The following is a 26,369-nucleotide window of genomic DNA, read 5'->3' on the forward strand; positions in this document are numbered from 1 at the left end:
TTTGGGTCAATGTGCAATTTATTCCCAAACAATACATTTCTTAGTACATTGACTTTATTGTACGTGGGTAAGGAAAAGGTGACTGTTTGTGTACTGTAGAAACACATGGCTGCTTTGGAAATTAAATACTGTTAACACAATTTTTACTCACAGGAAAAAGAAAAAAAATGTGTCACAGGCTATTCTGCCCTGTTTGGGCCTTCGTGATGAACAACAAGAAATGCTTCTGACACCTATCTCTTGATGTTAGTGAAGTCATGGACACTGCTACTGGACATTACCACCAATACAACTGGAAGCTCTGAAATCTGATCCCCCAGAGAGTAACCTTTTTAAACACGGCCATCTTGACAAAGCTTCCCACTGTCATCTATTAGGAGGATTCATTTAACTACATACCTCCTCGTCAGCTTCCTAATCAGGTCCTCGCTCAGCTAATGCTATTATCATATTTGCATAAGCACTGAGACTTAATTGCCTTCTTGTTATCAAGAAAATAGGATGACTCACTAAATGAGTTGGCATCATGTTATGTGGACAAGCTGATTGGTGAAAACTGTACATCAGCAAACTGATCAAGCAATGTCACCCTTTTACTAACAATATTCAGACATCAGTATAGACAGGAGTCTTTATATTGACAAATGCCATGCAACTTGTTTCAAAATGTTGCAATCCATAATGCATTACATTTTCCCAAAACAAGACAAAAGCCAACATTCCAAACAAAGAAAGCCCCCATTATATTCAGACAAACATAATGCAGCTATAGTTGTTTTCAATGTTAGCACAAAAGAACAAGAATACAGTATGTGGGGGTGAAGAGTTTATGTTTGCATAGCCATAAATGAAAGTAGAGAAGGAATAGGACACAAAGATATAAATATGTATCTACAGTTCTGACTCCAGCATACAGCAGTCAGTCCATCTGTCAGTCAGTATGATATCAATATGGTGGTGCGACCTAAGAGGAATTCCTAGTGGAAAACAGTTGTGGCTCAGTGTTTTAAGACTTTGGATCTCTGCTACATCTGGACATAGTTTAACAGTCTCTCTTGTGCCAAAACCAGTTTTCAAAAAAAAATTTTTAAACAACACAAATAAGGTCCCCTGTTTTGATTCCTTGGCCTCATCCACACATTCCCAGAAAAAATTGTGTATGTGTCATGTCCTTTGGATGAAAACTTGAACGTTATAATACTGCATACGTCTGGGTAATGGGAGAATTTCCAAGAAGCAGTCACTTAAAAGTAATTCCAGAATGAGAAGGGATAGAAAAAAACACTTTACACAAGGGAATATGTCTCGTAAAAAGGTGCAATCTGTAACAGTCAAAGTGCTCTCCCTGCTTTGTTATGGTTGAGTTTTGTGTCCCCTTTATATTTGACTGTCATGTTATAAAACTAAATCCTTTAAAAGGTGCGATCGCTGCACATATAAAACAAATCAGTTAATTACTGTATATTGCAAGAGTGTAGTAAAGTATATTTTCTGCATTTAGCAAAACATACTGTTTTACTAAACTTTAAAAATGACAATTTACAGATTACACCTTGAGTAGAGGAAATTTTTAAAGCAGCAAAAGATAACTTAATACTGTCTCAAAGAGAAGGAGAAAATAAAAATTCCAGTGACATCCATAGTTTCTTTTTCACCAGAGACCTGCACATCACAGACCTGTGGTGCAAATATTGTAAAAATAAATACATAAATACATAAATGGGCAATCCGTCCTTACATACATACACATATAGTATCATAAAATAAGAGAATTATAAAATTCATATGTACAAATGCATAGTCCGTATGCTTCCAAGAAGAGGACAAGCAATGAAGTTTCCTCTTATTCGTTCGGGTTTTTGTTTGTTGTGTCTTTTCATGTGGGTCTGTGTAATACGGGATAAAGTTTGTGTGCTGTGGTGTGCATGGCACTTACTGTACAAGAACACAGGGGTTACACACCAGATGGCTCTGTGCTGTTTACTCTTGTATCACCTCAAGATTCAATGAGTTATTAGTGGGTTAAGTTCACAAGTCAAAAATTAAGAGGTACGTGTCCAGTCGTGTCTGAGGTTTCTAGTGTGCGTGTCCGGAAGAGCTGTGTGAGTGCGAATACAGAAGAAATGAGTACCGTGCAGCGTTTGGCTAGTAGCCTCACCCCATCAGTCTCACCGTGACCCTGTCCCAACCCAGTGAGGCCCACACTTTTCACCCCAGTACCAGCTGTCTCAACAGCCCCAACGAACTCCCGGTACAAACCCACTATCTCCTTCAGCTTGTCCATGGGTTCCTGGCTGTCATCGTCCTCATCTCTGTGGAGCAGACTCTCATCATGGCAGATTTCACAGCCAGGGCACGGGTTTGTTCGCAAGCAGGCGGCAGACAACTGAACGAGTGCACTGAAGCTGTTGGATAACGAACGCAGGGCTTCATCAGGAGCCCAACCTACACGTGTAGCACGCTGACAACCAGACGCCAATCGTCGAGCCTCTGCCTGGAGGAGACTCCTTTCAGCCTCTGTCATAGCAGCGGTGCTTGTCCCAGTACAATTTTCGCTGGTTGATGGGGTGGTACTGCTTTCGTTTCCATTGTGATTTAGGTCAGGCCCTACTTCTATGCCTGTGAGATCCTGCTTTGAGTCTTGTTGCTCAAGTGCTCCCCTCTCCAAGACCAGCAGCAGTTGGTCTATGTCTTGACGTAGGGAGGCAAAACCTCCCTTTAGCCCGCCATAATTCTTATTGGTAAGTGAACGAAGAGAACCAACTGAGTTTGTTGGTGACACCGGATGGGAAACTAGGGGACTCAGTTCAGAGGAGGCAGTGGAGAAGGTAGAGAGTGGACGAGGGTTGTCCCTAAGCAATGACAAGATGTTTGGGTTTGGAGGAGGTGTTGTGGGTGAAGGAACAGTGGCAATTTTGGCAGGTTTTGGGCGTGTGCGACGGGAGAACTCGTAAACAGTAAGCTCTTCATCAAAGCTTATACCATCCTCTGTGTCGCCGCTGAAACAGTTTGCATAAACTGTGCGACAGCCACAAGCCTCCCGCTGCTGCTGCTGTGGAGGAGTACTATCTGCCAGCGAGGAGGTTGGTGAGTCTCCTCCAATTTGCATGCTGGACACACCTCCCAGCCCCACTGCTGAATGGGACCATGATTGAGGCTGCTCTGATGAAACACTGCCACGGTGTGCACTAATATCTTTCAAAGTCAGGTCAGGACTGGAGCCATTTGTTCCATTGGCCTTTTTCATGTGTGAGGTCACTTCCTGGGCCTCCTTGATGGTGGCTATGACAACTGCAGCTCCATCTTCTAAGGTGTTCCCTTTCCCTACTGACATTGAAGTCACAGTCTCTTTTTCTTTAACAGGGGTCTTGTTTAGATCTGATAAACCACTAGCTACAGACAAACCAGAGCCAAAGCCAGATGTATCCCCATTGATGGAGCTGGTGGATGGATAGTCTAAAGTTCCCAAAATCTCTTGAGAACGGGTCATGTACCAAGGCAGAGCCTGGATCTTCCCTCTCAGTGCAGAAGCTGGGAGTCTACCCCCAAGGCTGGAAGAACTCGTCCTCAGATCTGATCCTGATCCAGACCGTCCGGGTTCCCTGGTTTCTAGGCCCCCAACTCCTTTGGAGTTAGTTGAGTTGAGGGAGGATGTAAGTGTGAGAGGTGCATCAGTATTTTTTGGTGACAGGCTTTCATGACTCAGGGATACTCGCCGAGGTCCTGACTGGATGCTTCCATTACGGCTGCTCCAAGGGTGGAGTCCATTTGGTGGACTGACACTATCCTTAAAGATGCCTTTGCTTGGATCAGTTGGGGAGACTGGTGAGCTAGCAGGTAGTGATAGTGGATGGAAATTGATGGGAGAAGTGGGTTTTGGGGGCACAGGAGGAGGAACAGATAGCTTTGTACCTGAATTTGAGCGTGGGATAGATGGTAGGTTTGGTGACATTTTTGTGGGTAAGGCAGTCCCATTGCTTTTCTGCTCAATTTTAGGACTTTGTTTTCCATCACTAATGTATGCTTTATCATTGGACACTAAGTGTGCACCATTCTTATGCATTATATCTTTACTCTGTTTTGGGCTGTTTTCTTTCACTGTTGTCTTTTCCTCAGTTCGGGCTGTTGTTATTGGTACTGGTTGCTTGCTGCACCACACTGCTGTGATCAAGGGTGATGACACTGGCATTCCGCCTGCCCCAGATGTGACAGACTTGAACTCCATTGTGTCTGGCTCCATTTCCAAGAGTTCAGAGGACAGATGTCCAGAGGCATCTCCATTGCAGTGGGCATATGATCTCCCATTCTGGGGGGATTTGGGAGGAATGGTCTGAGGTTTGGGAGGCAGCTGGGGCTTAGGTGCCAATGGTGGTTTGATCTTGACTTCAGGTTTCTGAGATGGCTTTGGTGAACTGGGCTGTTGGTTGGTAGGTTTGCTTTTGGAACCTTTAAGTGTCTTGACTTCAGTCTTGTTTTTAGAGGATTTGGCTTCATTGGCAAGGGGGGAGGGTGGCTGTTTCCCTGGGACAGCTGGAAGACTGTTCCAGGTTCCACTCAACCGGTTAGCATTGCGCCTGTCAGCAAGCTCAGCATCTGTTAAAGTAAGAGAAATGGAAAAGCAAAGAACAGAGGAAGAAATGCATTAATAGATTTATACAAATATTTGTCTCTTCTCATTCGATCACTTTAAGTTGCAATACTGTTGTATCTTGTCACAATGCTAGCTTTTAACCAAAGACCAACACAGAGCACAAGAAGGATTTATTTAACTACAAAGTCATAGCAATCACCCTGTTAACAAACCTGATAGATCAGGAACTGGGGGAGTAAATCTCTCCTGTGCGTCAAAAAACTCCTCCTCAGAGTCTGAAACGGTCTCTTTGACTAAAAGAGCAGGTTTGGGATTGGGTGACGGTGTAAGGAAGAGACCCTCTTCATCCTGGGAGAGACGGTGTTCAGCCTCTCCTACACTGTGGCGAGGAATTGAACTCGTTCTTAATGGGACTTTGGGGGGGGTCTTTTTCTTTCTTCTGATGGGTGATCTGTCAAAGGGTGTACTGTCAATCATTCTTAAATCTCTCGAACTTGGGATCTTCGATATTCGTCTGAGTTCCTGCACTCCTGTCTCTTCCTGATCGTCCTCCTCATCATCGTCATCATCCGTAGTGGCCTCAGGTGGGCTGGGGAGGAAATCAGCCTTGGATAACTCCACAAAGCAAAGACAAGAGTTGTCATTGCTGCGGTAATTAAGGTTGGTAGGTCTTAGGGGCCCTTGGTGGCGTTTGGGCTCTAGGAGGAAGGGGTGGTGAACATCCAAACCTGGTTGATCCTCACTTGTGCGTTGTCCACAGTGTGTGCCTAGGCGAGATGGGGCGTTTGCAGTGGCACTGCTGTCCTCCAGAGCAGCACTCAAGGAGCCACTGGACAAGCTAGAGAAGCTACAGGTAACCCGTGGGTCTGTGTGGTACCAGGTGGACCCCAGGTTCATTTCTTCATCCATTATGCTAGATTTACGCAGACCACTTCCTGTTGCCCCTCCTTCCTCTTCACCTTCATATTCCTTACCTTCTGTTGTCACTATTATCTTCACTTCCTGTTTTCCTTTGTGTTCCTCTCTTTCTCTTCTTTCTTCGTCTCTTCTCTTTTCTTCCTCCTCTCTCCTTCGTCCTTCCCAGTCCTGACTTGCTGGGTCTGGGCGTTGAGAATCCATTGGGTCATCCTCATCTGTTGAGTCATCTGAGTCACTACAGCAGCGAGACACATAACCTAATAACATGAAGAAAATGCACAAACACCAGACAAATATTACACATTAGTTAGTCAGTCCATTTGTAGAGTAGAATAGTTTAAATAATGATGGTATGATGGTCTGATTTTTCTATCCGTACCCGTACTGCTGGTGACATACATCAACATAGGATGTGATAAATGTCTATCAAAAAGGCCAAGGCCAGAAAGGGATGATTTTAAGTGATACAATTTTTGCTCACTTGATAGGGATTCATAGCACACGCCCTCTATTACGGCGAACTTCCCACACACACCTTCTTCAGCAGGTATCCGGTGCACCCTCACTTTTGGGCGCCCCAGACGGAAGACACTGACATTAGGATCCACAAGGAGTTTGCAGTAGCCTCCCAGCAGACACCCTAAGTCTTTGGCTGCCAGAGAGTCCATCAGTAAGGCAAATGGCTGAAAGGGGGAGGGCATTTCAGAAGATAAGGTAAAGTGGTAGTAATTAAGGCCAAAGGGTAAAGGACAAAAGGCGATGGAGTGGGAGAAAGAAGAAAGAGTCACCTTTGAGTAGAGTGAATGAGCTTTATATAGCTACCACAGACCCCCTTAGGCTTTACAATGTGTATTAGAGGAAAATGTTTGACCTATATTTACTCTAGCATGAGCTTTAGCACAAATAGCGACTGAATACAATCTGTTTTGTATGTGACAGTGTATAAGTGTCTACACGTTTATGAATAATACAGCCCACTATCTTGATTACTATGTATATGAATAAAGGTTCTTCCATACCTTCATGTCATGCAGTGAAATGCGCAGTAGGCTGACTTTGTCTGACTCGGAGAGCAGCTCGACCCGGCTGATGCTGCTGAACTCCACCAGTGTAGAAATCACATTGAGTTTGTGGTTGATAACCTGACTCATCCCGTACTTGGCTCCCACAAGCAGGCTGACTAATACCTCCCTATCCTGAAGCTGAGTGTGGGTGAAAAAGGAGACATCAGATTAGAAAAGAAAAAGAACATGGATAAGTGTGTTAGATAACAACAAAAGTGAACGATACAATTTAAAAAAAAATGTAATCAGTTATATGGTGTATGCTTCATCAACTTTCTTTATTCCCTTACCATCATTGTAGCTGTGTATGATCGTCCTCCGTATGAAATCAGCTCTCCCAGCTGAGTAAGGTAAGCCAAGCGAGCCTGACTAGCAGATATTACCTACAACACCACAGTGGACATAGAAACAGGGAAGAGTCAGAGAAAAAAAAACTGAATGAAAGAAACCCAGAGGGTAAGTCAAGGTTCACTCACTGACCAAATCAAAGCCCTCAACAGAGAAATATGCCCCACTCATTTTCTTAGAAACATTATACAAGCCCCAGACCTACTATTGAGTTTTTAATCACACTTCCACCCACCATTTTTTCTCCCAACCTTCTGTCACCCCTTACACTGCTTTAAACCTCTGGGAGATTAGCAGCCACTGTGTCAGCTAAAATGTAACCTAAATCCACCACAAAACTGTCAAGAAGCATCTCTTTACACCATCTCAATGCTTCCTTCCACTTATTAATCAGTAAGTATCTACCTTCTGGCGCGGTTCAAGCAGGGACTGGATCTTTTTGAGGTGGTAGCTGATGGCTTTCCTGAGGTCCTTCTCCCTCATGTTACTCAGCAGTGTAGGTGAGATGAAGCTGTCGAGGCCAAACTCCTTCCTGTCATCACAAAGACACGGGAATCATTGAACCACATATGAACTCTGTGATTAAATACGAAATAGAATTGAACTGCAATTCCCCATGCGATAAGCACTTGATTTAGTTTGCCCCAAAAGGAATTAATATTGGTGTAACATTTGAAAGGTGAGTCTGAGATCACAGAAGGTCAAATCCTGTGGGGCTTTGTCGGACAGATAAGAAACATGCAGTTTGACGCAGCTAATTTTAGCATCATACTTTTACTCTTACTTTCAGCAGCTCCTTTATGTTTGCATCATAGCAAATCCTGTCCCATCATGACAGCATACGTTTAGAATGGATATTAGTAACTGGTATCTTAACGCATCATGTCTTGCTAGCTTTTTGTCAGTTTACTACAGAAAATGAAATACACATATGAGTCTTTGAAGGTCAGGCTAGCATTAGCTTTTTTCCTATTTAGCTTAGGTGTTGTGTCACCAGCCCAGTGTGCACATGGAGAAGAGGTGTGTGTTAACAGCGTTGTGAAATTGAGAAACAAGGTGAAAGCCCTACACAAAATTCAGTTTCAGCTTTCATCTCTTTGACAGTAAAGTAATCGAACAGTCCTTAAGCTTGAAAACAAAAAATGACATATAAATAATAAATGAGACATGCTGAATCGTTTTTCCCTAGAGCAACTGACTGAATGTATGACTACTTCATTATTTCCTTTGAGGTGAAAACAAAAGTCTGTCTATAATGTCAGAGTATTTATGTCTGCACACATTGACTGATCTATGATGATGGATCACATTAATAGATCATTCAGAAAGCATATCCCCTTATCTCACACAAATTAAATTAAATCAGGATGACCACAGTTGCTTGAGCCTGTGCCACAATGTTTCTACCTGCGTGGCCCTAAAAATAAAATGCGCATGCAAACATGACTCACGTTATGCTCTTCATAGAGGTTCTGGTCTGTCCGCAACTATCTAGTCTCTCATGCATGTGCAGAGCAGCCAGGCGGAGTGCAGTGTTACACTTCATCTCGACTGCAAAACGCTCCCGCAGCACATCCCCAACACTCTGGAAACATAAACAACCTCAGCAAAATGTATGTAGACATTAAAATTATATATTATGGTGCACTTCATTGCATTAAAAAAACCCACTATGTTTAACTAAAATAACTATATATCTTGATATTTACTCAAATAGTACAGTGTTATCCATCGTTGACAATACACAGAATGAAAGTACTTAAAAAAGCAAGTCGACATTAACACAACCAACCTGCCATTAATAGTCAAACAGGAAATACAGCAGGAGGAAAAAACTTTATGGTACAAAAAAGCAATGTTTATGACAAATGAAATATATCCCCTGAAGTGTATTCAGGAAATAACTTAGTCTTTTTCTTTTTTAACTCAAAAACTGTCAGGGGAAATATACAGGGAAGTCATATTTTTATGTTTCATGTTTGTATGAGCTAGTTGCAGTTCGGAAATTGTATTAAGCATAAGATTTAAAATTACATATGTTACGTAGAAGTATTTAAACTTTATTAGTGGACTTGTTTTTACATGCATGTCAGTTGGAGCAAGGGTCAACGTCTGATTGAGGTTATACAACAAAAAGAACAGATAGAAAGAAGGACTGTAAAGAAGGGAAGCTTACTTGTAGAAAGAAGTACTCAAAAGCAGAGGGGTCATCCTGCTGCATGTCTGTGGGGTCTCTGGGGATAAAACACACCCTGAATAGACATCTGTAGTCATGGGAGTCTTTCTTCTGCACTACCTGATGAAAACAAATAATAGAGGTACAAACATCACACCACTGCATGCACTCTTAGCTGGATTGTATTCGCTTGTTAGAAGGTCTACTCAAACGTTTTCATGTTAACATTGCATCGAAAATGAAGTGAATTGCACCCAATATAAACAGTCATTCACGACTACTTTTGTGTGTCCATTGTTTCTTTCACCTTCTGTACGAGCTCGTCTTCATGCAGCAGCAGGAGTTTGGTGATGCTGTACTGCTGCTCTAGCACCAGTGCAAAGTACTCGATGGCTCGGATGGACAGTTTATCCTTCAGAGTCAGAACAATGTCCTGGAACGGATGGAAAAGAACAGTTCAGACCCCCCTCAGACAAACCCATCCTGCTCTGATGGTTACATCAGATCCCTCTCTTAGTTTCCCTTTGACTGTGAATAGAAACTGAAATACAAATATAAAACTTCCCAATAAACACAACAGTAGATATGAACCTTGTGGTGGTGATTTAGGACTCAGTGACCTACCTCTCGTCTCATTATGATGTTCATTTAGTATGATTAATAATTCTCTCTGCAGATATCAAACTGGACTTACAGAGGATATCTAGAGGGACGCCCATTATCCAGCTCTGCATTCCTCACAAAATCCCATGATTCTTGCTGAAACGCCTCTGCTTACTTTTAAGTGTTTCATAACTTCTGCCCTCTAGAAACAATATGATTAATCATTTTTAGCATTCCAATCATTAAGAACCACTAAGAACAGTCTACCCACAGCCTCACAGCCTTGCGGCAAATCACACCATAATGTGTGGTGTGCTTAACTGCAAAATACACCCACTAGTTTCAAGGAAGCTTTTTCACGGCTCATTCTGCTGACACTGAGGGAGCCAATGATCACATCTTTTGAGGAAAATAATGTGGGCATTGCATCAGATATTGTGGAGTGAAGATGAATCACATGATTACACTGTGCATCATTACTTCCAGTAACGTACTGTATGCACATTTACTTTATTAAGCTTGGCATAAAGGTTTTTTCATATAAATGATTAAACAGTGTGCTATGGTAATCAGATCGACAAACATGTCAGTCGCCCAAGATTGATGCTGCCGTCTTCTGACTCAGACAGAAACAGAATTCATCATGCGATTTCTACACCTGCCCACTGAAAGTCGATTTGAAACATTCATCAAAAAGAGTTGACTATCAGTATCTGTACTTTTTTTGGCTTTACAGTAGCTTCATTATATGAAGAGAAATGGAGGGGGCCACAGCATGGTGGCATGTTTACTCGAAAGGTTCTCCGAATGACCCTTCCATTTTTTACCAAGGTTTTTACTGAGCAAAATGTTATGCTGGGGTCCTTTCCTCTCCAAAACAGACACAGCTTATGATGATTACAATCAGTAAATACCCTGAATGTAGCAGACAAACTCTACTCGTTAAATTAACTGAATACAGCAGTGAGGTGACTGGAGAGACTAGAACTTAGTCAGATTAAACTGTTTTTTTTTCTTTTCTGTTGTTGCCATTTTCTGCTTTATTTACAGTGCAGCTGAAGAGAGGAAGGAGAGAAGTGAGAGTAGGATGCTGTCATACAGTAACATTCAGAGGGTTAGAGTCAAACCTGGGGGGGCCGCTGCTACAGGAACTACACGTGAGAGTCACACTCTAACCTCTGAGCTAAAGCAGCACCTCAGCTGAAATGTGTTGGAGTCAAACGCGTGTCCAATAAAATTCTGCTGAACGTGAGTCTGACAGGTAAAAATGAGACTCATGAAGGCTGATATAAGTTTTCTTGTTCAACTGAAGTAAAAAACAAACAGCAGTCAAGATTTTTGTATCGAACAGCCATCTGAATCAACTTACAAACTCTTATTTACCCAACTTCATTTCAAGATTCAGTAAAAGTGACTTGGCTGAAACATGAATGAGTTAGTATAGTTGATAAAATGACGTCTCTGTTGTTAAAAAGTTAAAAACATACCTTGACAGTTGTTGTGTTGTCAAACTTGAAAGCCTTAGTCTGCCCGTTCTCTAAATATACTTTTAGGACGTTGGGCAGGAAGAGAAGAGAGTTTCCCTGATGGAGAGATGTGAGAGATTTCATTGTGTGGTTAGACAAAAATCAATATCAAACGTGGACCGATACATTACAAAATGACAACATGACAGTCTGGACAATAAGACCAAATAAAGACTGATTGAAGATGTGTGAGATCCAGAAATACGAGTTGTCCATTTTTGGATTACAACGGCTGTAACGCTGTGTTGAAGAAAATGTTCTTACCTGAGTGTGCCCATTGACCACCACCTCTTCTGCAAAGCGCACTTTTACTGGATTACTCCTCAGACGAGCTCTCTTCTCTGCCGACATGATGGACGACTTGGGGTTCTGCAGCAGAAAAACAGACGGTGTACATTATTAGAACACAACTGACACATTTCACATTTACTCTCAAACCAACAGAAACAGCTGTAACCTAAAGGTCGACACAAATGTTGGAATTGTGCATCGCACTCATTCAATCACTCCAGCCAGAAGATACTTTGAAACCTACAGTCACATGCTTCAAAACACACAGGGACTGATTCACTAAGAATGGATTGCAGCTGCTATCTGCTTGTCTCATACAGCGCTAGATGATGAGCTCTGAGGGGAGGGAAACCTTTTTAAGTGTATTGTAAGGCCAAACTTGAAAATTGCTGTGATAATTCCTCCCTGAAGGAAAACTCGAACAGAACAGAACATCTCTTATTCACAGCGCTGGACTGATATAAACCCTGGTTATATTATCAATAATATTGTCAAAGTAATATTAAAATACTTTATTTACAGATAATTATTTTAACAGAGAGAATTGTTTTTTGTTTTTTTTGGAAAGTTTGCATGTGGCGTCTCTAATAAATACTGTGGCACAGTTATCACCCAGGCTCAACAGACTACATGTTTTTTCACTCTAACTGCGCGTGGCTTTTAGAGTCGGTGTTTGTGAATGAGACACTTTTGTGCTATGAGGCTTATTTGCATGGAAAGGGGACATTTTTTCCCAGAATGACTGCGTAATGGCTCACTTAAATACGCACAAACAGCACCGATGCATTTTTTTGTTTTGTGAATTAGATTACATTTTGACTGATTTGACCAGGTGTTGTGGACGCAAAAGCTATTAATTATTTTAAATAAATAAATAAATATAGGATGGTAGAGGATGTGTGTGTGTGTGTGTGTGTGCGTGTGTTAAAGGGAGGCTATCAATGTTTTCATTGTACTCACTGTCATGTGCCGTAGGATAGTCACAGTTATACAATCCTCCAAGTCCCTAGTCGAAGAAAAAATAAACCCACATTAGCATACACACACACACACACACACACACACAAGCAAATACAAACAAATTATCTTTGCTGTCCAGTAAGCACTTTCTCCTCTGACCTTTAACCTTAACTTGTTAAGCCTTTCTCACACACGACTATCACACATTAATCATCCACATACACAGTAACAAATACTCTACAACGACCCTGATCTCAAATAGAGAGATAGAGATAGAGAGAGAGAGAGAGATAGATAGAGAGAGAGATAGATAGAGAGAGAGAGAGAGATAGATAGAGAGAGAGAGAGAGAGAGATAGCTAGAGAGAGAGATAGAGAGAGAGGTAGGTAGATAGAGAGAGATAGATAGAGATAGATAGAGAGAGAGAGAGAGAGACAGATAGAGAGAGAGAGGTAGGTAGATAGACAGACAGACAGACAGACAGACAGACAGACAGAGAGATAGAGAGATAGATAGAGAGATATAGATAGATAGATAGATAGATAGATAGAAGTCTCCTCACCTTAAGATGTTTTCCACCTGCTCATCACTGAAATCCTCCAAGACGGTATCATTAATCTGTAGCACCTGGTCTCCAGGGAACAGTATCCCATCTGCAGGACTCCCTATCCACACACACACACACACACACACACACACACACACACACACATGGTTATTCAATATGGCTGACTCAACAGTGTTTTGCTGAGCTCTCCAGGAGTAGTTATCCTTGTTATTTATACTGGGCAGGTGAGCAGAACTGAGGCACAGCAGTTCAGCTCACTCTATCACACACACACACACACACACACACACACACACACACACACACACACACACACACTATCACACTCATACACATAAACATACAAGATGTTTGAAGGTGTAAACAAACTCTATCTGCCTGACAAAGCTCAGTCTGCCCCTGTTTTTTGATCCACTGATGCCATCACACATATACACGAACACACACAGGCTAAACCAACAGTCCCCCAACCCCCCCACCCCCAAACCTTTCATGGCATGTCAACCAATATACTGATCTCTGCGGTTTTTTAACTTCCCCTTCCCTTCTTCCTAATCCTCCACTTCCCCATCACATTCACCTCCACAGCATCACGACCTCACCGCCTCCTCCCACACCCGAAGGTGTCACCCATCCCCCCCTCCCCCCTCCCTTCACCTTTCTGCACTGTGCACTCTTCACACTCATTATTTTTGCTCTCCTTGGCCATGTTTGCACTTTAGTCTAGGTCTATTCCCCGCTGGGTCTTCCCGCTGGCATCTTGTCTGTCTATTAAATCTTGTCTTCTGTTATCACCTTTCTCTCTCTCTCTCTCTCTCTTTGGCAGCAGTCAGCAACTACAGAAGTGGTGGCAGTGTGGGACCCTCCTCAGAGCATTTATCCTCATATTTTACAGGATAGATTTCAAAGTAACGGATCTGCATCTCTCTCTCTCTCTTTTCTATCAAAGTTGTTTAAATGAAAAGTGATTGGTAAGGATGAGCAGGTGGCTCTGTTGTTTCCATGGCTTCTCTGGCACTGTGCCCTGTAGTTTTAATGCCAGGAGAGTTGATGTGTGTATGTGTGTTTGAAAGAAAGAGAGAGAGAGAGAGAGAGAGAGAGAGAGAGAGAGAGAGAAGGGCGAGAGATTAAATAAACAGGTTTCTCTTGTTAATTTTTATATCCTGAGTAAGAGCAAAACCAGTACAAGGCTAGAGCAAGAACATTAAGTTCACCCATCCACATGGACAAACATGTGACAAACACACACACACACATGCACGCGCACACGCACGCACGCACACACAGACTAATATATTACCACACACTCCTCAGGTACCTGTGGTAACGTCCCTGACCAGCAGGGGTGCATTTGTTGTGAGGTTGAAGCCATGTCCGGTGCTGCTGTCCAGGACCGGGTCCCTAGTGATCTGCAGTGACAGTTTGGCCACAAAGTTCTGATTGGACAGACTGTTGGAGCGCTGCGACCTCCCATCGCCTAGCAACCGCTCTCTGAGGAGGTCAAAACAGAGTCACAGGTCACCCAACGGGAGACTACAACACTGTGGTCACCAGGAGTTAAAGATTCATGCAGATCAAATGGACAGAGTTCACTGCCTGGTTTGCTGTCACATGTAATAAATTTGCACATCAAGTGACTTATATCTCTTTCTATTTTACAAAACTCACAGTGTGCCAAAATGCTCACAAGAACAATATTATCATGAACATTTGTAGCAGACTTTGTGTCACCATATTTTACCATCTTAATCTAGATTTTAAGCATGCCAACATTTGCTAATGAGGCACTGATATGAATTTGTTTTTCAGGTATTGTAATAGTTGTGACCTGATGATGGTGCTATATCAACGATCTCCTCCTCCAGGGATCTTTAAAATCAGCACCAGTTTACAGAGCAATCCATCCAATAGTTGTCAAAAGTTTCTCTATGAACCAAAGAGAATCAACCTCATTTTGTGGTCCTTTCTGAAATGTCAGAATATCACCAAATCATTCACACTCATCGTCTGAGGAATGTCTCTTTAATGCATTACCTACAACAAGACATTCAATCCTCTGACCTTTTAAAGGAGGTCACAATCTTGTATGAGTAGCAATCGCTCTAAATCAAAAAATAAACGTTCCTTTAGGTTCCTAAAGAATTCAAGATACTACAGCAACACGACTGAGGCTTGTATCCACAGTAATGAAGTAAGACGGCCCGCGTCAGCTGGTACTATACTGCTTACTGTTTTCATATTTTTTTGCTCGCTCATGTGAAGTAACCATAAACAGTTTTTAGTGTTTCTTCTCTTCATAACTGTCAGGGATTCAATAGTAGTCTGAATAAAAATGACACTCTTTTGGGCAAATGATAAAAATAATCTACTGTTGTATATATTCTCAATATGTTTATGACTTAAGACCTGAAACAAATCAGAGAGACATGACAACAGAACTTGAGCTTCCCACACTGAGTGTGACGCCACATGAAAATGTGACAGCTAATGAACGTCAGCCGGCCAAGTAGCTTAATGTACTGAATACTTCTTCAACATTAGTCAACGCCAAAGCAAGGGAAAAGTTCACATTCATATAAACCCCTACGCATCAAATGCACCATGGGAATAAAACACTATGTTTACATGTTGTGTTGAAATCTCACAGTGACCTCCTCTCCCTGAGGCCTACTGTTCTGGCCAGCTGGTTGTGACATTATGAGACGTTTTCCCAAGATTGAATAAGAGTGATTGGACGGACTTTCTCTTCGCTCTGCCTCCACTGCTGAGAGGGAGAAACCACGTAGCGGACAACAAGGAAATAAATGGTTTTTGAAAGCATATTTGTGGGGAAGTGTTGGGTGTGTTTGTGTGAGAGGGCGAGGAACGGTCAGGCTTGAATATGCACACAACAATGTGTTGTGCATTTGACAGTGTGGGTGTAATGAGGGGATATGTGTTTGCGTTGATGGCGAGTAAAGTAATAAAACTGGTAATCAAGTTTTATAATTTCATGTAACATTTTTCTACTTTGTTTCTATCTCCTCAAGAAGCTGTTTTTATCCACAATGAAATGTCACCTTGACTCATCAATTGTCCAGCAACATTTTCTATTTATAATGATAAATAACACATATTAAACACTTCCCACTGCAGAGTCTGGCAGAAGGCCTAGAAGTGGATTAAGCTGTTTTCTACCCCAAACTTCTTCTTCTTCTGTTTTTTTTTTTTGTTTTTTTACAGTATAAGTTGTTTTGTTTGTTGTCGATGCAGCAGTTTGTGTAGAGTCGGCATTTTCTGCTACTGTTAGCCAACTTTTTCTACCGCATACTCGGTTGTTTTCTCATCAAAATCTACCCCTATGTCTCCCTAAGGACTCACTAATCATATGCTACTTTATACAGCTGAAACGACGCAGGCAATGTCAGGATTTATTTTTGAATATCTAACAAATCACCGACCACACTAAATGAAACGGGGATGCAGAAGTTGGAGCCAGCTCATAGGAACTCATTTTCATGTAGTTGAGCTTTTAGAGGATCTCTACTTTGACCTCTTATTTTTTATTTTTCTTCTTCACCTGCTTAGCGACTCTCGAGTGCGACGTATTATTGTTCCCACCACCTGCTGCACCCGACTTGCCCTCCGAGCCGGAGACCTGCTCCTACATCGCTCCTTCTCCTCCATTTATCTGAAGGGACAAAACAAAGAGAGAGAAGAGTATGAGTTCCTGACATCATCCCAACATGTCAAAAAACAAACACAGAGAGATAAGGAGACACGGAAAGAAGATTTGGAGGGAGAACATGAGGAAGAAATTGTTTAGGGTTTAGTTCTGCTTTGTAGGACTGTGCATTCAGGATAAATTAGCATCTCATCTGCTGTGTTTTTATATTCAGAGCGTGTAGGCTGACTTGAATAAGATGAATAATCAGATATGTGAACACAGAGCAGGGAAGGCTGAGGGAGGAAAGGAGAGGGGAGGAATGTTGCCAGGAGGAACAACAACACATGTCACACACGTTCATAGAAATGACCCGATTACCTAAACGCGACTGCACAATCGCACACTAACGAAAATCACAGAAGAACTTTGGCATAAATATGCTACAATCTGCACATTTCTTCTCCACAACTCTGCAGCTGTGAAACTTCTGCTTATCCTGCCCTTTCAGCAGCAGAGTGTTCAGGACATAATGAAGGATAGAGGGGCTCAGTCAAACCCCAGGGAGACAAATCTGGTCAGCATTGAATCCTGTCCAATTCTTAAGACTTACGAGCCCGCTCAACTGTGTTTTGTTTCTGTCAGCCGATCAATACGCTGGCTTTGAGCTTGTAGAGCCTCTGATAATTCTCTGACAGGGTTTATTATCTACTGATACAAATATACTCTACAAAGGGTCCTGTGTAGTAAATGTTCATGAAGTTTCCTTTTGTGTTTCATGCAACAGCAACGACATTTGTAGAGGGCAGGGTTATACTGCAGAATTCAATCTGCTTTTCACACCTGGGTTGATCTCTTTGACTTCAAGGCAGACAAACCTGAAGGAAACTTTAGCAGGAATTGGAAAAGTTGTGACCCAGACCTGATCAATGCAGCTAATGATGATGAATGTCCTGCTGAAACTTTAATGATCCACACCTTGGCAAGGGCCACTAGCTGCAGGGAGCAGAGTTTGATCAGCTCTCTGAAAACATGGAGGAAACTTCTGCAGGCCGAGACTTCCTGTAAACAGAACACTTTTCTGGCCTCCTGCCACACCTGTATGGGGTGTCCTAAAACAAGCTGGTGTCCAATGAATGAGGAAGATAACCTCATTAGAGCGCTATTACTTCACTGTACTTAAAGTGTTGAGTAATGGGGAAACAATACATAGAGGATGTTAAACAGACCTGCTGTGAGTAAAGTCATGTCTTTCACGCTTTTTAAACGATCAGCCGCTAAAATCTAATCTCACCTCTGTTTAAGTGATCACTATTGTCCAGTGATGACTAACATCTCACAGTATGATTAAATCAAACAGTGTAGGTCTTGCCTTTTAAGAGGATTAAAGCCCCTCGTTTTGCACCGCCCCACACAGGCCAGGGTGTCAGTTTAGCACCTCTAGCTTATCCAGATTGAGGCAGATTGGCGAGGGATGAGTGAGGAGAGGTGGATGACAGCTGCGCACAAGGAAGGAGCCGAGTCTGATTGTTAACACAAACGCCCCCGTTAAATCGCTGAGAGCAATCAGTGTCATTTAGATCCTAAAACATGTCCGGTCTACCAATAGTGTTGTTGTTTTGGGATGTGCAGAAGAACACTTGCAGGTGTATAGGTGTGTATGTGTTGTGTATGTATGTGTGTGTAGCGGTCAGTGCTGAGTCAGGTGACTTGTTTTTTGCAGATATTCTCCTTCTGTCTCTCTTCAGACTTTCATTCTCTCTCTCTCTCTCTCTCTCTCTCTCTCTCTCTCTCTCTCTCTCCCCCTCTGTCTAACCTCAGTGTCCTTGCTAAGTCAGGTAGTCGTCTCAGATGACAGTCTCTTCGGGCAGTGCAGCCAGCCATTTTTTTTATAGACATGCTCATCCTTAGTTCAAGGTGTTTACAATCCTCACTCTTGACAATAACAGCACACCAATGTTACTTTGTTAAAAGCCATGCTCCAGTAGGTGTAAAGGCAGACATGTTAAGTGTGTATCATTGGTTCGACCCTTGAAATAAAAATAAGGTATTTCTCATTAGTTAAAGTTAAAGTAGAGAGAAAAATGCACAAAAAGACAAACCACGCATTCTAGTCTCAATCTTTCCTGCATGTTTTCAGAGAGCGGCACAATATCCTTCAGTTTCATCCAAAGACTGCGCGAGTGTGACTCACCGTGATGTGGCTTGTCTCTTCAAGACTCCAGAACACAAATACCCTCTCGCCCTCTGAGACATCAGCTCTGCAGCCCCTCCGAGATTGGCTGAAAAGAGGTGGAGGGGGCTCCGTGTGATCATCAGGGCCAATCCCAACCTGGTCGCGGCCACCTGTGCAGAGCAGAGGAGCGCTGTTTGGAAGAGCTGTCAGATCCCATAAACAAGATGCACAATAACCACACAGTGGGTTTATAATTAGAATGAAGTGTGAAAAGACAGGATTTCGAGTGTGATTAAGTCCGATCAGCTGTATCTGCCTTTGGATTTTTAACCTATTTGTTGTAACAGAACTGTTCCAGTTGTTGAGGATTTCAGAGAGAACACAGAAGTATGTCAAGCAGAGCAGAGGCGAGTCCAAACCAGCTATGTGGTTGTGGTTTTCCAAGAGGCCCCTCCTCTGGTCCCCAAGGCTCTTTCTCCCTCTCTCTCTCTCTCTCTTTCTCTTTCTCTCTCACAAGGCGATGTGGAGAGGAGGCACTCCATCTCCGTCTGGTTGTCTAAATTAAAATTTCATACCGCCCAGTTCAGTTAACATTTCTTACTGGGGCGCGCTCTAAAAGCAAAGAAGACAGCCTGTGATTCCGGATGTGGGGGAGAGAGAAATGCTGCCAGGCAGACAGAGATATCAGCCAATAATAAATGAGGCCAAGTCTTTCGTATGAACATCAGGGCCAGATATGACTGAAACCTTAGCTAGCCTCTGGTTTGGGGATAAAATACACACTTTGTAGTGAAAAGTCTTGCTGTTGAACAAGCTGAGATGCTGACTAAACATTCTTGATCTAGAATAAGGGAACCGCCTTATTGTGGACTTGACTGTTGATCTGTGAAGTAAACTCTAACTCCACAGAGCTTTCAACTACAAGAGGGAGCACAAATCAAGGAATTGATAGTCCCATCTGTGCGGCTCTTCAATCAGGCCCTGTGTCCCGGTGAAAAGCCAGCACAGGGCCTAGACCCACACAGACTGCAGGGCACATGAATAATGCATGGTGCTAATGCAGCTAGCTAGGCCTTCTGCCACTTTGCAAACAGTGGCAACAAGGAAAGGGGAGCGCAGAAGAAGAGAGAGCCACAGGAGAGACGTATGGGGGCGGGGAGAGGGGAGGGGGCTCTAAAGGGGGCAGAGAAAAAGGAGAAGGGATACAGAAAAGAGAATTGGTCAAAGAATGAAAAGAAAGAAAAGGCAGGATATTGCAGAGGGGGGGGGGGGGAGGGATGGGGGAGAATTTTAAAGAGGGTGAAGAGGGCAGCGGCAAAGAAAAAGAGAGAGAGAGTGAAGCTGCAGGGGGAAGAAAAGAAAGAACAAAAGTATCTACAGTGAGACATACAGGGGGAGTGAAGAAAAATCTGACCAATGATGCTTTTCTTCACCAACTGAGAGCAAATAAATCCACGAGTCAGACATTGATATACAGCCAAGCATTGCTTAAATAAAACAACAGCCCATTTGTCTTCTTTTTTTTTTTGTCTTGACTACAGGCTGTCTTAAATGAAGAGATTGGTTCCCGTCTTTCTATATCGGTTTGACAACATTTCCTTCTGATCCTTGGCAGTAAAGATCCAGTGTCTGCAAACTGGTGATGAGTCTGCTGCTAATCTGGTTCACAATCAATAGTAATCTGGAATTCTGTGCTGCGCTGTCGTGCCCTTTAGTCCCCATGCTGCCGACACACACGCACACGCACACACACACACACACACACACACACACACACACACAGCTCATCAGCACGCATTGTAGCCTGCCTGGCCTTTTACTTTCCCTACTTTCTCTCCTCACTTTATCCTTTCACTCCTCTAACTATGACATACAAGACCTGTTAGGTCATGAACACTGTCTCACTCCTGTGAAGTTGTTGTTAAGTTGTGCCCCTTGTAAGGCGCCCATGGTTAGAGTCCAACCTGTGGCTATTTCCCTCATGTAATACCCCACTCTCTCCCCCATGTTTCCTACTGTATCCATGACTACTGTAGCCACTGTCTTAAAAATATATATGTCGAAATTCCCTGAGTCAATGCCCCCACCTCCATGTTTATTTTCTTCAACAATGTCTCTCTGTCTTGGTCTAAACAGTCAGCTATTGAGTCCTGTCTCCTGGTATGAGCCTGCATGCAGTTCATACAAGTACTCTTCCTCTCCCTCTCTCTTCAGGGGTTGAGAGGTGCCAATGAACTAGCAGCTTCTGTGCAGCCAGCTGGATAGAAAACAGACCAATTAGCACTGCTGGGCCAGAGCGGGCCACGGCAGGTCACACACACACACACACACACACACCTGGACCTGGCCCAAGAGGTGGACAATGTGTCCACCACATACAGCTGCTGACATAATCCAAGCTAATGGCTATGACAAACTGATTGACAGGGGGGAATTTATCAGCAAAGTCTTGTCGATCAGCTGTTCACATTAATGAATTAGGACTGGTAATGCGGGCACACACACACACACACACACACACACACACACACACACACACACACTCTCTCCTTTCCAGTCGAATATGACACACCGGACACAGCTGCAACAAATGAGGCTCAGCATAGCAGCAGCAGCAGCTGGGGTTGATTCAGCAACTTGACAACTCATTTTGGCTCACAGTTGCTGCCAACGAGTTTGGACACAGAGATCAGTGAACGTTCAGTCCAACAGCAGCACATTTGGCAAAAAATAAAGTGTGTGAATATCTGTATAATGTGTGTGTGTGGGAGGGGCAGGCAGGTTTATGTGAGGCAGCTGGATTACCTCAGATAGAATGAATGCAAAAGTTGTAAAAGTGAGGAACAAGTGAAGCAGTCAACTAGTCCTCCAAAGATTTATATGAGGAATAAAAGAAGTGCAGAATAAACATCATTTTAATTCCTGACAAAAAAAAAGAGAAACAAAAGGTTACAAAAGCAACCATTTACACCCATTAGAGACTGGTTCTTGTTCATGCAACAAATAATGAAAAGCATTTCATGACATCGTCGTATTTAAGATATTGTGCAACTTCATTGTCACGTCAGATTCTGCAATAATCAGATATAAAATTATATAACTGGACATATAAAATAGAAATACAATAAAATCTTCCCTCTGCCATCTTCTCAAGAAATTAAAAACTTGCTGGTACTGGAATTTCTTTCTTCATGCATTAATAAGCAGGCTCCTGAGGTTCTCAGTGACACAGATTTCAATTTTGGAAACTCAGGGGTGTGCAAAATGGAATTATAGGGAGTCCTTTCATGCAGCATTTTTTACATTGTTTTTTTTTTCCCTGTAAAGAGGATGATTATGAAGAACTCAAATTGATCATTCATGAAATGATTTTGAACGTGAGTTAAAACTGTTTTGATGATCGGCTGCCTTTTCTCAAGTTGTTTATTATGTATGACGGTAATGTCAGATTTACTTTATGACTGAAATGCTCTGTTGTTGGTCTGTTCTGCCACTGATGATGATTTGATTAGTTTCTTCCTTTGTTTACCTCTTTGGAGATTCATTAAGTGTCTGTGCTGTCAGACAGCTACAACAACTAAAGACATTACAAAAATGACAAATAAGAACGACATCACTATATTCTATGACATGGATTTCTTTTAGTTAGCTATACTGGAGGCTTTGTAAGATCTCTGAACTCAGTATTCTGCAGGGGGGGGGGGTTACTCTGAAAACAATCCTGGAACACTTAAATTCATCATCTGACAGGGACATAGTCTCTGAGAGCAACAAAATATTTAGAGGACTTTTTACAATGACTTCTTTTTTTGTGGGAGTCATTTTTTACAATCTGACAAGCAACATTAAGAACAAGCATGAAGTGGGTGTTGCAAAACAATAGATAAGATTCAGGATTGCTTAACGGTGGGTGTGTTCGGCCCCTTTTGCTCACTGTTTTCCTGCATACACCCAAAGCCTGCTGCAATGCTAGTAGACAATACTACTTGTACTACAGATGGAAATCTGAACCCTTCGATACCACATCCAGGACCCCAAACCTTTAGTTCTGTTGTTGATTTTTTCAGAGCGTGTAAACAGAGATTACTCTTTAACTTTACCCTGATGGTAACAACTCATATTAACAACAGAGGGGATATATTACATCACTTAGAATCTTTTTTTTTTTTTTAACCCATTCCTTACTTAAGATATTTGTGGTTCCTCGGAGGATGAAGTCTGATAGCGTTTGTGATCCATGTCAGGTCAAATTTTCATTTATTCATTTAATATCTTAACTGTCTACATGATGGATTGGAAAAGCACTTTGGCACTGACATTTGTGGTTCCCAGAAGATTAATCAAAATGCTATTTGGGATCCAGACTTTTACCAGCAGCAGGTTAAAATCTCTGTTTTTGGTCAAATTGATCAAAAGCATCCAGATGGTTAGCTACTAATTTGATACCCAAATTCATCAATCTTGTAGGATATAGTTTAATTACGTCATTGATTCTTTAACATGTTTTTCTTGGGCCATGAATGACATTTCATAAGCCCTAACTATTCAAGAAACTAACTGCCTCTAATTGTAAGTAAGCATGACCATGACATGTTAATTCTGTCATTGCTTATATGTTAGCATGCTGATGTGAGCATTCAGCCCAAACAGAGCTGTGCTTCAGTGGAGTCTGACAGAGCTGCTAGCAGAGTTTTAAATCTTGTTGTTATTGTACAGTTGTTTAGTTTGTGTGTGTTCCTGTAGGGATGACGGGCTAATGAACCAGTTCATGTTTTACAAACTGTGTGGTATTGTCTATGTTCTGGACCCCGTCCAAATTAAAAATGCAAACGTAAGTTAATCTAGCACTAAAATCCACTGAGGGAACGATATAAAAACATCTATTAAAGTCAGCTGTCAAACAGTAGTTTGGATGTTTAAGTCTGCTGATTGTCATCGATGCTTGTTGTGTTTTTCTGGTTATTTCTCTTTTACCTGTCTTTCAGGCTCGAGCATATTTCCTGTTTTTCATTCAGCCTGTCAGCTCATTCCATTAGCATTATGAAGACAGGGCTCAACGTGCACCGCTCATTTCATTTCCCCTTTCATCCGCGACCTGGCGAGGCTCGAGTTCCCCAGTGAACTATTAAATAATGGGTCCTTTGAAGATTAATAGTGCACTCGCTGTGTTGTCTAACAAATCTTTATCGATGGTTCTGGAGAGGGACAGACAGCGAGAAAGACAGACAGACAGAGGAGAGGAGAGGAAGATCTTGATGTCTGGGGAAAGTCTTTGGCTGTTAGAGAATGATAGATGTTGTAAGTCTGGAAAACTGTCTGCCTCTTCTGTTGCTGTCTGAGCCAATTTCCTCAACTCAGTGATCCTTCAAATAACTGCACAATAGAGGGCTTATCTTCAAGTAAAGGTAAAGTAATAAGAGTGGGGCCAGTGAGCCAGCAGCTACAAAAGGCCTCTGGGCTCTGGATAATACTTATATATATATAGCCACAGTATGATTTTATTTATTTCTATCACAGCAAAGAATAGAAGAGGACAAACCTGGTTATGAAGCATTGCTTTACTTAAGTCAAAAACATTTTACATTAGCTTTGTGCAGAAATAGAGTTGGCCTACATTATGGCATCATTGCCAGTCAATTGTGCCATCACCATGGAGCTGTCACATCAATGAGGTCACGTCTCCTTTTTCCACTGCAAGAGAAGCATGGGTACAGTTTGAGGGGGAAAATACACATTTACGGTACACCCCACCTCTGTTCTGATTTCTATCTGCACTACATATATCAGTCTACACAATCATCTATCCATCTGCTGTCATTTCCACCTGCACCTTTCACCCCAGTCCATCCAGGTATTGATTCATCTTTCGCTCTCAGACCAACCAATATTGACAAATCCAAAGCTGCCATTAGTCAATAGCTGCAACAACATGAATCACATTCCTAAACAGTTTCACTTATTGATTCATCTAATGATCAAGTTGATCAAGGCATTGGGTTGGCCCATAACAAACACCATCCCAGCTTCACAGCGTGCCCTGGAGACATTCGAAGCTAAGACTAAAGAGGAAGAGAGAGGAAGAGGATGGCTGGCTGGCTGGCTGCTGTAAGTGGGACACAGGAGCAGTCAGCAGGGCAGATCGAGGCTAATGCAGCCAGGCATCAAGTCTGCACTGATGTGGACGCTCTTGCCTGGCGTATTCCTCCTCTGGCAGAGTAACCTCGGAGCAGCAAGCATCTCCCATCACATGTTGTAGCATACATCCCTGAGTCATAGCACAGAGCCTGCAGCAGTGGCACGCACAAACTGTGCAGACATGTGTGAAAGCAAAACACTGAGAATCCACAGAAAAAGCAGATCATCTGCACTTCTTCGCTGGCATTCATTCATTCATTGGTGTGCTTCAGTGTGTGTACCACAATGAGCAGCTGCATATGATAATGTTGTTTTTTTAAACTCAGTGATTATCTTGAGTGATGTCTCTATGCACAGTGATGGCTGTGGTAATACACGTGTTTAAATGGAACCGCAATCAGCAGTCATATTAAATCATGTCATGCATTAAATGAAGGCCCCAGAACAGCAAAACGCATTGTTCCGGTCTAGTTGTGTTGAGCTTATCATGCCTGGCACGGCACGGAATAGCGCAGGAAAGAGGCTGCTACTGGCCAAAGGACACGAGCAGAGAAAGAAAAAAAAAAAAAAAAGGAGAGGCGACTGTCCCAGAGTGTCTGCACATCGCCTACGCCCATTCACAATGTGCGTGTTTTACTACCCAGACTCCTGGCATCCCCCTGATCCGTCAGGATTTAGTCCGTTCATCTCCAATCTGTAGCCGGTGACGGAGATTTCACTGCGCATACGACAGCATGGATCTCCATAATCACTGCACACGACGTGTTCGTGAATACGTAGATGAATGCCATTCAGTGTGGTGCAAAATGTCTCGTATTCGGACTGTTATTTTGTATCGTATACGTTTGATACTCAATAGTCCGAGGCTTAATATGGGCTGTGAAAGTGAAAACCCCACGCATCGACCGTGTCTATAGTCCATAAACGCTTTAGAAATGCTCTTAAAATAATCGATATTAGCTTTACACTGACCCGACACTATAACTTTGATCATTGGCCGCAGCCAGCAAAACCAGGAGGCTTAACAAAGAGAAAAAAAAAGGTCAGTCTTTTGTTGCTTCATTTTTAATTTTAATCGGATTTCAACCTGTCCATCACGTCCTGAACACCGGGACACGAGTAAAGCCTGCTGGCGTAGTGAAGACTACCGTCGCTTGAATTATTCATTTCGATGTGATTAAAAATCAGTTCAAATGGCAGGAATGGACGCAAGGTGTACCACCGGGGCGCTCCTTCATCAGACAATAACACCGGGATATACCGACAAAACTCACCTCGTGGTCGGAGGAGGAGACAGACGGACCGGGAGACTGGCAACGTGAACCCACAAAATATCACTGATGCGCAGATTTTTTTTTATTTTTTTTTTA

General features: G+C 42.5%; 1 protein-coding gene across 4 annotated transcripts in view; it reads right to left on the bottom strand.

Moving 5' to 3' along the window:
* Window positions 1-26,369, bottom strand: part of frmpd1b (FERM and PDZ domain containing 1b) — a 26,555-nt gene continuing 186 nt past the window's right edge. Inside the window, exons 1-17 of one of the 4 annotated variants that reach the window (XM_061048249.1) lie at window positions 26,274-26,369; window positions 18,883-19,034; window positions 16,605-16,715; window positions 14,364-14,536; window positions 13,040-13,142; window positions 12,478-12,523; window positions 11,491-11,595; window positions 11,188-11,283; window positions 9,405-9,530; window positions 9,098-9,217; window positions 8,373-8,506; window positions 7,327-7,453; window positions 6,864-6,956; window positions 6,529-6,711; window positions 6,045-6,192; window positions 4,804-5,766; window positions 1-4,593 (exon numbers count right to left, since the gene is read on the bottom strand). The exon at window positions 26,274-26,369 is cut by the window's right edge and continues 186 nt beyond it. In XM_061048249.1, the coding sequence (XP_060904232.1) occupies window positions 2,036-4,593; window positions 4,804-5,766; window positions 6,045-6,192; window positions 6,529-6,711; window positions 6,864-6,956; window positions 7,327-7,453; window positions 8,373-8,506; window positions 9,098-9,217; window positions 9,405-9,530; window positions 11,188-11,283; window positions 11,491-11,595; window positions 12,478-12,523; window positions 13,040-13,142; window positions 14,364-14,536; window positions 16,605-16,711 (5,082 nt within the window). In that variant the 5' untranslated portion in view covers window positions 16,712-16,715; window positions 18,883-19,034; window positions 26,274-26,369 and the 3' untranslated portion in view covers window positions 1-2,035. Of the gene's footprint in view, window positions 4,594-4,803; window positions 5,767-5,990; window positions 6,193-6,528; window positions 6,712-6,863; window positions 6,957-7,326; window positions 7,454-8,372; window positions 8,507-9,097; window positions 9,218-9,404; window positions 9,531-11,187; window positions 11,284-11,490; window positions 11,596-12,477; window positions 12,524-13,039; window positions 13,143-14,363; window positions 14,537-16,604; window positions 16,716-18,882; window positions 24,303-26,273 lie in introns of those variants that run through there. The other 3 variants (XM_061048245.1, XM_061048248.1, XM_061048246.1) reach the window with 3 other exon arrangements.

This window comes from Labrus mixtus, chromosome 10 (genome assembly GCF_963584025.1).
Source record: "Labrus mixtus chromosome 10, fLabMix1.1, whole genome shotgun sequence".
NCBI lineage: Eukaryota > Metazoa > Chordata > Actinopteri > Labriformes > Labridae > Labrus > Labrus mixtus.